At 40.8% G+C, this 14,847-nt stretch overlaps 1 protein-coding gene across 3 annotated transcripts in view; it reads right to left on the reverse strand.

The window, feature by feature from the left end:
* The window catches only part of LOC149219376 (GDP-mannose transporter GONST1-like), a 297,856-nt gene extending 284,176 nt beyond the window's left edge, over positions 1-13,680 (reverse strand). For 2 of the 3 annotated variants that reach the window (XM_089384352.1, XM_089384354.1), the window contains exon 1: positions 12,916-13,500. In XM_089384352.1, the coding sequence (XP_089240478.1) occupies positions 12,916-12,929 (14 nt within the window). In that variant the 5' untranslated portion in view covers positions 12,930-13,500. Of the gene's footprint in view, positions 1-12,915; positions 13,501-13,543 lie in introns of those variants that run through there. The other variant, XM_089384353.1, reaches the window with a different exon arrangement.
* Positions 13,681-14,847: the final 1,167 nt, after the last annotated feature.

The following is a 14,847-nucleotide window of genomic DNA, read 5'->3' on the forward strand; positions in this document are numbered from 1 at the left end:
AGCGTTAGGTGTGGGTACAAGCCATGGTGGAAGAATACACCTCTATCATGACAAATGATGTTTGGGAGGTGGTGCCAGGGCCTGAGGGCAGGTCAGTTGTAAGTTCTCGTTGGATCTACAAGATCAATACATCGCAGACAGCAGCGTGGAGAAGTACAAGGCTAGATTCGTGGCAAAGGGGTATGCACAGTAAAAAGGGATAGATTATGAGGAGACCTTTGCCCCAGTTGCCAAATATACTTCTATCTGGTCAATTATATCCCTAGTAGCTCAGATGAAAACAAATCTATAGTCGAGGCTGCAAAAGTGATGTTATATGACCGGGATTTGCCCAGGTTTCTATGGGCAGAGGCATGTAACACGGCAGTGTATATTCAAAACAGGCCGCCTCATAGAGCATTCGGGAAGAAAACGCCAGAAGGAGTATTCACAGGGAAGAAGCTGGAAGTTAGTCACTTCAGGATCTTCAACAGCATTGCTTATTGTCATGTGCTAGATGAGAAGCGCACCAAATTGGGTCAGATTGTAGAGAAGGGGTTTCTTGTTGGGTATAGCGAAACCTCAAAGGCATACAGGGTCTACATTCCTAGCAATAGGAAGATTGTAGTAAGACGGGACGTAAAATTCATGGAGGACCGAGCCTTTAAGAGATCTTGTGAGATGCCTGTGGGTGATCATAATCTGCTAGCAAAAGCTCCATTGGTCCAGCAACAAGGGCAACCAGTAGGACAGTCACAGGAATCTAGTACACTAACTAGTACCAGCATTTCCTTAGGTACAGGAGATCTAGTGACTTCATAGAAAACGAAGCAGTAGACACAAGATGAGGCGTTGGTTGAACCTCCCACCACTAATGGTCAAGTCAGCAGAGAGGTTCGTTAAACATTGACAGATGCAGAGGATTTTACTGGAACTCCTAGGACGGACAAGCTTGAGCACCAACAGTCTCACAAGTACCAAGCATTAGTAGCTCAGGTTGCAGAACCTTCCAATTTTCAGGAAGTCGCACAGCGTTAGGTGTGGGTACATGCCATGGTGGAAGAATACACCTCTATCATGACAAATGATGTTTGGGAGGTGGTGCCAAGGCCTGAGAGCAGGTCAGTTGTAAGTTCTCGTTGGATCTACAAGATCAATACATCGCAGACAGCAGCGTGGAGAAGTACAAGGCTAGATTCGTGGCAAAGGGGTATGCACAGTAAAAAGGGATAGATTATGAGGAGACCTTTGCCCCAATTGCCAAATATACTTCTATCTGGTCAATTATATCCCTAGTAGCTCAGATGGGATGGCAGATTCACCAGATGGACATCAAGACGACATTCTTGAACGGGGTGATAGAGGAGGAAGTGTACATAGAACAGCCAAAGGGCTTCGAGACTCATGAGAGGCGCACTGATGTGTGCAGGCTGAAGAAAACTCTATATGAGCTCAAGCAGGCTCCCAAGGCACAGTATGGTCGGATTGACAATTTCTTGAACGAGGTGATAGAGGAGGAAGTGTACATAGAACAGCCAGAGGGCTTCGAGACTCATGAGAGGCGCACTCATGTGTGCAGACTAAAGAAAGCTCTATACGAGCTCTAGCAAGCTCCCAAGGCACGGTATGGTCAGATTGACAACTACTTCCAGCATATGGGATTCATCAAGAGTGACACAGATCCCAACCTTTACTATTTCATGGTAGAGGATGAGCCACTCATCCTAGTATTGTATTTGGATGATCTCTTCCTGATAGGGTCATTGAGGCTCATAGAGGACTACAAGAGGAACCTAGCAGCAGAGTTTGATATGAAGGACTTGGGGTTGATGCACTGTTTCTTAGGACTGGAAGTGTGGCAAAAGGAAGGGGAGATCTTCCTTGGTCAAGGAAGATATGCTACAAATATTCTGAAGAGGTTCAGAATGCAAGATTGTAGACCCATGTCTACACCCATGATCACCAACTGGAAAAAGATTGATGCGTCAGACGACAAGGATGTGAACCCCACCTTGTATAGACAGCTCATCGATTCTCTCATGTATCTAATCAACATTAGGCCAGATATCTGCTTCACGGTCAATAGCCTCAGTCAGTTTATGGTGGAACCGAAGAGGGTACATTGGGCAGCAGCGAGGCACATTTTGAGGTATGTGTGTGGCACAATTGAGTATGGGTTGAAATATACCCAAAGAGATGATGTCAGACTATGTGGGTTCACAGATGCAGATTGGGCAAGCAGTTTAGTGGAAAGGAAAAGTACCTCTGGGTAATGGTCTCTTGGTGCAGCAGGAAGCAGAAGTCAATAGCACTGAGCTTTGCAAAAGCAGAGTATATGGTAGTGAGCACAGCTACGTGCGAAGCTATATGGATCTGGAAGCTGCCAGTAAGCTTGTTCAAGCAAAGGATGGAAGCGACTAGCGTCTACTATGATAATCACAGTTGCATCAAGCTCTATGAGAATCCACTTTTTCATGACACGTTGAAACACATAGATATTCGGTGTCATTTCATCAGAGATTGTGTGCAATGTGGAGCTTTCCAACTACAATATGTTCCAACAAATGAGCAAGTTGCAGACATACTCACAAAAGCTCTAGGGAAAGCTAAGTTCGTTTATTTCAGAGAACAAATGGGTATGGTGGAGAACTCGTTTCAGTAACAGGGATAGAATCTTTCTGATGCTTCTCAGTTGCAGTAGTTGTAATAGCAGCACCAATAGATGAGGAGTTGTAGTGCAGATGCAGAGTTGGCAACAGTACAGTGGTGTTAGCAGCAACACGGATGCAGCATCAGAATTATGTAGTTGTTGGTGGGTAGTGGCTGGCAGTCACAGTGGCCAAACGTCAGCGGCGTGACAAAGGGTGGTATAGAGACAGGGTGTTGTTGTAGAACATGCAACACTAGAGAGAACACCTTCTTCGCTAAGAAGGAGTGTTAGTTTTTGTAGCATCGAAGGTGTTCTAGTCTCGAAACTTTATGGAGAGGCTAAAACACAGGAGTTCTCCATAACCCAGAAATCGTTTCTGGAAATTCCACCTAGAAGTGTCTCAATTAGATTATTAACCTTTTTTTTTTAATGTTTCCCAAGTCTAAACTTAGAAAAACTGGTTAATCAATCAAAATTAATTGAGATAAGGTGTGAATCATCTAGAAACTCACACGGATCGATCCAGACATGATCTCAGCCATCCATTATGTTTTAATCTTAGTCGTTGGAGTCCTAACTAGAGATTATAAGAGGAGGTCAATGGGTAGATGGAGAACACACTAGTGCAGATACTCAGTTGCCCAAGCAGTTTGATTTTTTCAGTAGCAGAGATCTAGCAGAGGAGATTGACCCAGCGGGTGAGCAACACGTGGTAGCGGAGGTCAGCAACATTTTCGAAGGAAGTTTTCTAGTTCCGGAAGAGGTAGTGAGAGGGAGTGTGAGTTTGCCTAGAGGGACTGCGAAAGGACTATGCAGGCAATAGTAGGGCAATTCGATCTAGCTAAAGGAGCAGTCGATTCAGTAGCTGGTAGCCGGAATTTTTATCAAGAGGATCAGTGAATCAATTCCAGAGCTAGAGAGAAGCAAAGCTGCAGATTTCAAGAGCTTCCAGAGGCAGATGCAAAAGGAATTACGAATTGCAAAGGGGCTAGTTTCGGTAGTTGAAATCAGCTCACGGGCGAGGAAAAATCCTCACGGGAATTTTTCCAGTGATTCTCTTAGATTGGATTGTCAGTTTGACATCCAAATTATTGTACTCAGATTTTCTGCTGAAGAATAATAATAAAATGTTAAAATTGGCAACTAGGGCCAAACTCCATGTGAGTCATCTTATTTATGGCAGATGATATTTTTCTTGGATTCCTCTCGTCGAGAGGTGTAGGATTGATCTAACGATCATCCGATTCCCACATGTATTCATGGAGATATAAATTTATTTGTATTTCTTGACAATTTGTCAAGGTCGGCCAACATGTAAAATAGTGTTGCACACCCCCAGCTAAACCTCAACGTGGGATACAAATAGAGGAGACCTTAAGGCATTAGAGCATTCATCTCATCCTCTCATCTCTTCCTTGTCTCTTGGGTATATGAAGGAAGAAGGACGCAGCTAGGATATGTTCAAAACTGATGTCCTCATCAAGCGTTGGATTCCAAGACTCCCGAAGAGATGTTCACTGGTAAGCAACCTGATGTCTCTCATTTTAGAAATTTTGGAAGTCCTGTATATTGTCATGTGCCAAAAGAGAAAGGAAGCAAATTGGGTGCATCTGGAAAGAAGGGAATCTTCGTGGGCTATAGCGAAAATTCCAAGGGCTATAGAATCTATGTGGCTGATCAAAGGGAAGTCAAGATAAGTCATGATGTCACCTTTGACGAAGACATGGCTCTTAGCAAGGTTGAAAATCTTCCTATTCTAAGGAAAGATAAAGAAGCTGACACCAGGAAGCCGGATGAGAAGGAAGATGAGGCAATGCCCAATGTGGAAGAACCTATGGATCCTATTGATCCCCCTTCGCAAGAGCCTTCCTCTTCTAGGAAGAGGCCCTCCTAGCTTAGGGGGACACTTGATGATGCTGAGGGACTTCCTGTGAAAGTAAGAAGTCGACCAGGTACCAGGGATACTTGACCATTATGAGCACCATCATTCAAAATGAGCCTTCATCGTTCGAAGAAGCCGTGAAGCATCAAGTATGGAAGGATGCTATGAATGAGGAATATGAGTCCATCATGAAGAATGATGTCTGGGATGTGGTCCCCAGACCTCAGGACAAAACAGTTGTCACCTCGAAGTGGCTTTACAAAATAAAGCATGGAGCCGATGGGAGTGCTGAAAAGTATAAGGCTCGCTTTGTTGCTCGAGGCTTCTCTCAAAAGGAAGGTGTAGATTATGACGAGATATTTGCACCTGTTGCCCGATACACCACCATCCGCTCAATCATAGCCCTTGCTACTTTGCAAGGATGGAACCTACATCAGATGGATGTCAAGACCGTGTTCTTGCATGGTTCGATTAAAGAGGAAGTCTATGTGGAACAACCCGAGGAGTTTGAGATTCATAATCGAGAATCTCACATATGCAGGTTGAAGAAAGCCCTATATGGGCTGAAGCAAGCACCCCGAGCTTGGTATGAGAGGATTGATAGCTACCTGATGAAGCTGGGATTCACTAGGAGTGAAGCCAATCCAAACCTTTAAGGTTGAGGATGATAAGCCTCTCATACTGGTGTTGTATGTTGACGACCTCTTTCTGACAAGTGCAAATCCTCTTATTCACAAATGTAAGAGGGAGTTGGCTTCCGAATTTGAGATGAAGGACCTAGGATTGATGCACTATTTCCTAGGGTTGGATGTCTGGCAAAAGCCAAGAGAAATTTTCCTATATCAAGGAAAATACGTGGTAAAGATATTGGAGAGATTTGGTATGGTGGATTGCAAGCCCGTGACTACCCCGATGGAGCTTAACTTCTTTTGCAATCACCAGGTTGAGCCAATATATGGTTGAGCTTCATCACTTAGATTGGATTGGTGCCAAGAATCTTCTGAGATATCTTCGGGGCACAATCACTCATGGGTTGAGATACACTGTCGAAGACGTGAGGCTACATGGACATTCCGATGCTGATTGGGCAGGCAGTGTGGTGGACCGAAAGAGCACTTCCGGGTGTTGTTTCTCTTTAGGTTCTGCCTCGATCTCCTGGATGAACAGGAAGTAGAAGTCGGTGGCTTTGAGCACCGCTAAGGCAAAGAATATTGCTGCAAATATGGCCTCCTGTGAGGTTGTCTGGTTGAGGAAGCTCTTCAGTGAGCTGTTTGGACACATGTTGGATACTACCGTGATCCTCTGCGACAACCAGAGTGGGATTCGTTTATCAGAGAATCTCGTATTTCATGATCGCTCCAAGCACATCAATATCAGGTACCACTTTATCAAGGATATGGTACAACGAGGAGCAATAAGGCTCCATCATATTGGGACAGATGAGCAGGTCACCGACATTCTAACGAAGCCCCTGGGAAAGGTCAAATTCTTGACTTTCCAAGAACGACTAGGATTCATTGAGAGACCCTCTTATGAGGGTCTCGTATGATGCATACATTGACCTCTAGGAGCTCTGGGGGGCTTGGGGTACTTCTTGGAGCGACGAGCGACCATAGGGTGACTCCCCCTCCCCTAGTGGTGTGCTATGTACAGGGGGAATGGTTCAACCTTCCCATGTGATACCCCGTGGCGACATGTAGGCAGGATGAGTGGTTCATCTTTCTCCTGCCGAGACATCCTACCCATGCAGTCTAGGACACATGGGAAGTACCTCTCATCTGGCCAATGAGTAGGGAAATGAGGATAGGGACCATAGTAGTACCGATGGACGTATCGTGTATCTACCGAACTCCCTATGCTAGGATGACATTGATCTAGGAACAATTGGAACTGAGTTTGGGTCAGTAAGAGTGATATAACTCACTCTCTTTTGGAACTGATCTGAGATCAGTAAGAGTGGTATGTCACACTCTCTTCATTGGGACTGACTTCGGGTCAATAAGAGTGCTATTGGACACTCTTTTATCTGGGACTGACTTCAAGTCAGTAGAGGATGGTATGATACATTCTCGATCATTTCTTCTTCTTCATAGTTCAGCAAAGCAGAGCAGGGCAGTGCATTTGATGGCTGAGATAGTACCGACAGATAGATGAATTAGCATATGGAGTTCTCCCTAGTTGAGAGGAAGTGTTAAAATTGGAAACTAGGGCCAAACTCCGTGTGAGTCATCTTATTTATGGCAGCTGATATTTTTCTTGGATTCCTCTCGTCAAGAGGTGTAGGATTGATCTAACGATCATCTGATTCCCACATGTATTCATGGAGATATGAATTTATTTGTATTTCTTGACAATTTGTCAAGGTCGACCAACATGTAAAATAGTGTTGCACACCCCCAACTAAACCTCAATGTGGGATATAAATAGAGGAGACCTTGAGGCATTAGAGCACTCATCTCTTCCTTGTCTCTTGGGTATACGAAGGAAGAAGGGCGCAACTCTTGCGTGGGAAAGAGGACGCAACTAGGGCAGCATTAGAAGAGGACACATTTAGGGCAGCAAGGGCGCAGGAGATACAGCAATCTTGCTTGGGGTGATTTAGGCCTGCGTTGACCAGCGTATTGCCTCCTTTGACTGCGGCTTTGTATGGGCAGCCTCTCCTAGGCTAGACTAAGTGTTGGACAAGTCTGCGTTCACTTTTTGAGGGCACATTTATGATAGCGTTGACTGATTAGGGCTGGCTGCAGTTTGTTGTAGCATTCACTGTTGATTTGACAATCTTACTTTAATTGTTTTGGGCTGCCATTAATGTTGTCGGAGACCGAGTTCTCCTAGGTTGTCTTAGAGACATTTTGGGAGTTGATTGATCACCTTTGCTACTGTTGTTCAAGGGTTTCATAACTGTTGTTGTAAATCACATATTTGTGATATTGTACTATCTCTCTCTCTCTCTGTTGAATTATTGAAGAATATAGAAGAATTGATCAAAGGGTTTCCCCGCATTAGGGTTTGTCCCTAGCTAGCGCCACATCTTGTGTCTCTTGTCTTGGCTTGTCTTCTGTTGATTTCATTTATGTTCTATCAGCATTTTACTTTATGTTGATGTGATTGCTATACTGAGAATTGACATTGGGCTAACAAGAATAATTGAAGTAAATTGCTCTAAGCATAAAACATATCATAATTTAACATAAAACCCTCATCTGTTGCACTAGTTTTCCCAAATTGGGTTTTTCCGGGGACAATTGTCCAAAAATAATGGTGTCAAAATTTTTGTGTATGCTAGAATTTCTCAGTTTCCAACATTTTATTTTCCACGGCATTTTTATGGTGAAAATTGCAGTTGTGATTTTATTCATTGTTTGTCATAGCAAATAAACTGCATAATTAAATTTACAGTTCGAAGAATAATTTCTAGTTGCTGCAATAGTTGAAATTTTCACATACTAGAGTGTCAAACTCCTCCTCCATCTGAGGATAATACTGCAATCCTCCAATCTAGCAGACAAGTCATCAATATCTGCTTAAGTTGTTGTTTGCTTCTCTTTGGACATTGGCTGACGTAGTGACCAAGCTCACCACATCCGAAGCACTTGACCTTCAACAGGTCCTTCTTTGTTAATTTTAGGCAACAATGGTATGTTTATGCTTTAGAGCAATTTTACTTCAATGTCTTTATGAGCCCAATATCAATTTCAGTTTAGCAATCACATCAACATGATAGTAAAATGCATATAGAACATAAACATAAACAGTAGAAGACAAGCCAAGACAAGAGGACACAAGATGTGGCACCAGCCACGGACAAACCTCAATGTGGGACCCTTGATTAAATCTTCTTTTAGTCTTCAATAGTTCAGCAGAGAGAGATAGTACAATTTACAAATTCTTATAATTTATGACAGCAGCAAAAGAGCCCTAACCAGAAAAGTCAGCGATGGTAAACAGGGCAGATTTGACCCTCAAAGATTCGGTCAACTTCGGCCTCCAAACAGCAAGATGAAACAGTCCTCAAAACAGTCAAATTCATCCCAGTCCAAGTCTAGTCAAACAGTCAACCTGTGATTAGCCCTAACCACAGTCAACGTTGGTCAAACAGAGGTCAAATAGCCTCGGATTTCGTGCCCATAACTGCAACTTGCCCAAACAGAAATTCCTCACACGAAACCACAGTCAAAGATGGTCAGTGCTTGGTAAACGCAATCAAAACAGCCTCCTAAAGATTTCGGTCAAATTTAGTCAACGCAGGGACAACAAGAAAACAGCGTTTCCTTCACACATGTGGAGAGAGAGAGAAGCCCAAAAATCCGTACCCAACAAATGAGAGAGAGAGAAGCCCAAAAATCCGTACCCAGCAAATGAGAGAGAGAGAGATGAATGTGTGTAGATGAGTGATATCCAAATGAGGATGAGGCATCATGTATTTATAGGCTAGCGTTGAGGATGAATAGACGTGACTGTTGGGCCTCTGAGCCTACATGAGTTTGTTGGCCAACCTTGACAATTTGTCCATAATCAAAATAAATTCATAACTTCATTTGTACATGTTAGAATGGGATGATCTTTAGATCAATCCTACACCTCTTGGAGAGAGGAATCCAAGAAAAATATCAGTTGTCATAAATGAGATGACCCATGTGGAGTTTGACCCTAGTTTCCAATTTTAGCATTCTTCTTCTTCTCTCCTTTCTAGTATTGTCCTTCGCTGGGACGTTTCTTCGCTCCCTTCCTTGCAAAAGCGACGTTTTCCTCCTCCTCTACCTTCAGTCCCTTGCCACTGCTACTGGTGGTACCATCTAAGAGACTGAGCCTCAGCTCCTCTTGAGTGAAGTCACTCCTCGGACTTTACAATGAGTTAAAACACTAACCCTAACTCTAATATCAAGATGATTGATGACCGAGATTAGATCTTGCCTCACTTGAGATCAATGGCTAAGATTAAAACAAAATCACTAAAGTAAATTACTTCACTTTTCCTAAGTTTCTATTAGCTAAATAAGCCAACATATTAATATGTCATTTTTCCCAAGTTAGACTTAGGCTAAGTTACATTAGCAAAATGCTCACAATAGAGCAAATGTCCTAAGGAGATCTTGTGGGCCACTTCTGCACACCTAAACACTTAGGCCTATGCAGAAGTACATACTCGAGCTACAAACTTCCACATCAACCTCTCCCCTTTCGCTCAGCCATCTTTTTCTCTATTCCCAACTCATTATTCTTGGCATCTTCTTTCACCAATCCCTTCATTTTACTATCCATGTTCTTTCGCCATACCTTGTACCTTCTTTAGAATTCAATGTGCTCACCACACTTCCGTTATGCCACTCTAATACTTACCGGCTTACAATCCTCCACCTCAAGAGATTGATCTTCCCATTCATATCGGCCTATGTTCTATGTTCTATAACTAAAAGCTAGAACAACCATGGCTTAACAATTTTTATGAGCTACAACTTGTAACTTTAGTAAAACCACAACCTCTAGACTGCAACCTCTACAACTAGTGCGTTTTTCCAATTGACCACAATAATTGTACCCACAACCACTGATTCACTACTACAAGCCACATCTAATTCCAATGCAATTTGTGTCACATTACAAAATTGGGATCTACCACAATGTTCAAACTTCAAATCACAAGCCCCTTAACTTGTCACAATTTATGAGCTTCAATCGCAGCCCCCTTAACTTGAATACTCCAAGATCTACCATTTAACATCTCAATCTAGCCTCGTTGTAAGAGATCGACCACATCCAAATTAAAGAAATATTCCTCTCACACATTACAAGTTGACACAATATGTTAGGCTCTACAATCCAGAGGTAATATGTTGTACGAGTGTTCGACCTTCCTTCCAAGAGCAAATCTTCAGGCCCACGACTCTACCTCTTTGTCAAACACTACAAGCAAATCCATCCTTATATGATTTGCATCTTTGTAGGAGTGCTACAAATCCACTACAATTAAAATTGATGCATCCCTTTATAATATTACAGGTCTACATCTATATCTTGCACATCCACGAAGTGAATGCTCGGTTTCTTCAACCACAATCGATTCTATTCACGAACACTAATTACAAACTTAGAATTCCAATTCAATGCTTCTATATATCACTACACTTGCTAAGAAATAATGAATTTACTCTCAGCATTGACAAAGGCGGTGTTGAAGAGAGAGAAAATCAATGAAATTTTCATTCTATTTCTCCATTGCCCCAGTCATCGTTACGATCACTAAAACTACATTGGAACCATATATGAGGAGAGCTTCGTACATCCTCTTGCCTATCAACACAAATGTTGAAAGCAGAATTTTAGTTGCCACATGGCATATGTATTTCAGATATGACGTCACTAAAACCCCACAAGCAATACAAGTTCAACCTCAAAGCCTATTGTGCAATAGCACCACTTTCTAACATGTTGCTCTGATATCAAATGATGCAATCAAAGTTAGCAACAGAATAAAATACGCATATACAAAACAAGGAGAATTGGATTTACAAAGCATAACATGATTCTTCTCTCCATTAAACACTCATAGCTCCAATCATTGTTGATTACAATGCTTACAACTTTTTTATATAGATCATACGGAAGATGACTCAAATCAAAATGGATATTGTTGAGATCTTCCATTATTTATGAAAATCAAAACAAATTCCTATTCTTATTCTAACACCCCTAACTATATGCTCAAACAAATACATTACATTTATCTAGCTCATTACATGACATTTAGGAGGTTATAGACAAATCAAGTCCTGCATACGTGTATGAGTCCAGAAGTATCTGGAACCTAGGATAAAACATTAAACAAAAATGCATTTACTAGGGATGCCCTGCATCATATTTCCTCTCTTCTTCAGCCTTTTTTATCAAGTTTGAGGAGGCATGTAGAAGTTAAACTTTTATGTGTACCTACGAAAGAGGAATGTAGTAGTTAAACTTTCATTTGTACGTAACAATGAAATAAGATTCTCCCAACTGAGAATCTTTCCCTTTGTAGAACACCTCCCCTAATGGAAAGAATTTTCTTTTCTCAATTGTTTGTCGTTCAATTCATATTGTGATGAGTTGTTATTTTAATATAGTAAACCTCGTGTTGATGGTTTAGCGTTGATTGTAATATTTGTTAGAGCTAAGGGCATAAAGTGGCACTGCAAGGAAAGCCTGCATCATCCTAGTGGTAGTTTCTATACTCGAAAGGCCTTTACTCATCATTCAATTTTAGGCATAGTTACCAGACTCGGTTGATTCTAGTCCCAGGGCCCAAACAGGTTCAGTCAGCCTGTGATTCATCATAACTCGCTAACCAAATCAGCTGACCAAGTCTCACTCCCTGCTCTTACTGAGTACAAAGTCTTTATTTCCAACTTCTGTTCCTGATTCATGCTGACTCCCTATCTGTACCCTGGCCATGTTGAGCTGAATCTGGTAACTTTGCTTTTAGGTTTAACCATCTCTGCGCATATAGTTTAATTGTATTTGCACAGATCCAATAATTGATCATAGATAAACTATTAATTATCTTCATCATTGGCTTTTCCATGTACAGCTTGACAAAAGCGCATACTGAAAGATTTACATAGCAGATCCTATATCACTTTACTCAAAATGTTAATGAAAAATAACACAAAGAGTTACATTCGAGGGTCTTAGAGTCCTCTGGACATCTGGTATAATCTTAACCCTGGTTTCCCAATCGCAGGGTCAAGGGTGTCCTCAATTGGTCGTTATTTGCTCTGTAAAGACCAGAAGTTAAAACAGTTTAGCAAGCTCACACGGACACAATTTTCTATATTCTAATAGTTTTTGACCATTTAATGGCCGTGCCGTGAAAGATTCCTAAATTTCTTCAAATTTAGATAATCCAAAATAAACATAGAATTCAAATCATGAGTCTGAGAGTCCTCTGGACTTTTAGTACAATGTAACCCTAGTTCGCCAAATGCAGAGTCAAATATGTCATTAATGGGTCGTTCTCTGCTATGTAAATGCCAGAAGTTAAAAACAGTTTAGCCAGTTCATAGGAACACACTTTTCTAATAGTTGCAGACCATTAAATAGCCGCATTCTTTGCCGTTCTGTGACTCATTTCGAAATTTCTTCAAATTTCGATAAATGTACCCGATCAATTATCGCACATGCTACAGAGTCCGCCCGCGGATTATAGTTTTCAGCAAAGATAAGTTACAGATGCTCCGGTGGGTTTTTCGTGTGCTTCTAAGTCTTGCCGCATTTGGATTTGAATAAAGTATGTTATCGGTGTTCTGAATGAAGATTTTAGCCGCATGAAAAAATTATTTAAGCTCGCAAGATAAATATCTCTGACATTAAAAAAGCACCAGTAAATGATACTGATGATGATGAGAAACGGTCATGAAATTCAACTTACTTGGCGGAAGCCATCCCTTTGTCGGACAGTCTGCAAATTCAAATTGAAGGCAGGGTACAATTATCAGCTCGCATTCTTCTTTAAAGAAAGAAGCTCTGAGAATAAAATAAATCCACAGATGTCCAGCTGCCAAATGTGCGTCCGTTACCTCTGGTGTTAAATGAATCGAATATCTTCAAGCATTTAAAGGGAGAAAATATTTAAGGCGGCAGGGTGTTAATGAAAGACGCAAAGGACAGAAATTAGGTTTTTAAATTACTAAACAGCAAGATGAGACAAATAGTTTCTACACGCTCGTTTGCTTAAAGAATTATTTAATTAGTTTGTAGAGAAGGATGCCTTTGGAAGCAAAGACAGGAAAAGGAAGGGAAGATCAGACAAGCTGAAGCGTGCGAGGAACCGGAGCTCCGAAATTCACGCCCGCGAATGGATGGATAGAGCATGTTACTGTGTCAGCGAGTGCCGTTGTGTGGGGAGGGGTGAGGAGCTCCGCATACCAGGGGTTTTGGATTTCCATCGTTAAGGACGAGGGCCACTTGCGAACGTAAGAAGCAAAGAAAGAGAATCGAGAACGAAAAGAAAAGCGTAATAATCAGAAGAGACTTCAGTTAATTTGTCCGTCTCTTACCCTGCCTGGCCGGGATGTCACGTGATCTCATACGGACTCTCTTTGCCACGTGCTCTCCATCTCATTGGCTGTGCTTCTGGTCGTTTCTTTGGCAAATAGCCGATGGAGGTACCTAGCTTATCCGGGTAGGTGGGGAATGTGAGAGGCATGCCTTGTATTTTCTCTTGGAATGACCTAATTATCGCAGCTGTGTACTTCCGTTAGATCTTCTTTGACAGCGTTGTCCGATTAGGACACAGAATTGTCACGAATTTAAACACAAAAATATGATATGTAATATTTTCATAATTTTTACTCAACCAAAAGCTTTTGGACGGTCATTAAATTTCGACACCGCTCTAAAGCTAATATGTGATGAAATTCTGGTTCCGTGAGTGGCTGCTTTCAGATAGTTATGTTTAGAATGAAATGCAAGTGGTATTCATAACGTAATGTATGTGGAGATAAAGTAGGTTGACATTTCGTGGGTAGTTTGCTATTTTTAAATAGAAATAGCAAATGGTATTCATAACACGTGGAGATAGAGATGGATTGTTAAAAAAACCGAGTGTGATAGAGATCGATTATTAAAAAGAGAAAGTGAGCGTAAGGTTGACCTCGAGTGAGCAATTATTTATGAATAGCTTTCTAGTGAGTAATTATTTATGAATAGCTTCTTATTTTTTAATAGACATGTTTAGAATATAAATTATCAAAAATGGAATTCATACTAATAAATATAAATTATTTAAATGTGTTAGGTAAATAATCAAATTTAAGGTTGAAATGTTTAGGGTTAAGTCAAAAACAATACATAATCTAATAATTAAAATTAAAATATTTATTAATTTTATTAATAAAATATGAATCTAAAATATATGAAGTAAGTAGTTTGGTAATTTGGTTTGAGTAATTAAATGTTTTGGTAATTTGGTTTGAGTAATTAAATGTTTTTATTTATAAATAAGATATTTTGGAGTAGTTATCTCTATAAATTAGTAAGTAGTTTGATTGGTTTATAAAAGATCTGGGAGTCATCATTTTTATAGATTAATAAATAGTTTGGTCCATGAGTTTGATTAACAAAATATTGTGATTTATAAGAGGTATTGGGATTGTTGTTTTTTTTTCTCTCTCTCTTTTTCTTTTCTTTTTTAGTAAATATTTTGTATTGTCTAAAAATAAGGATTACATATTAAGTCATTGAATTTTGGGTAGATTGGCCACTAGGAAGATCATATCAGATCTAGAATTTCAACTTTTTCAAAATAGTAGATGACAAGCTTTTGCTTATAGATTTAATAACCAAACACTATGAACTAGAA

Source organism: Pinus tabuliformis, chromosome Q (assembly GCF_031772625.1).
Source record: "Pinus tabuliformis cultivar Carrire ecotype Pingquan chromosome Q, CPIR1, whole genome shotgun sequence".
NCBI classification, from domain to species: Eukaryota; Viridiplantae; Streptophyta; class Pinopsida; order Pinales; family Pinaceae; genus Pinus; species Pinus tabuliformis.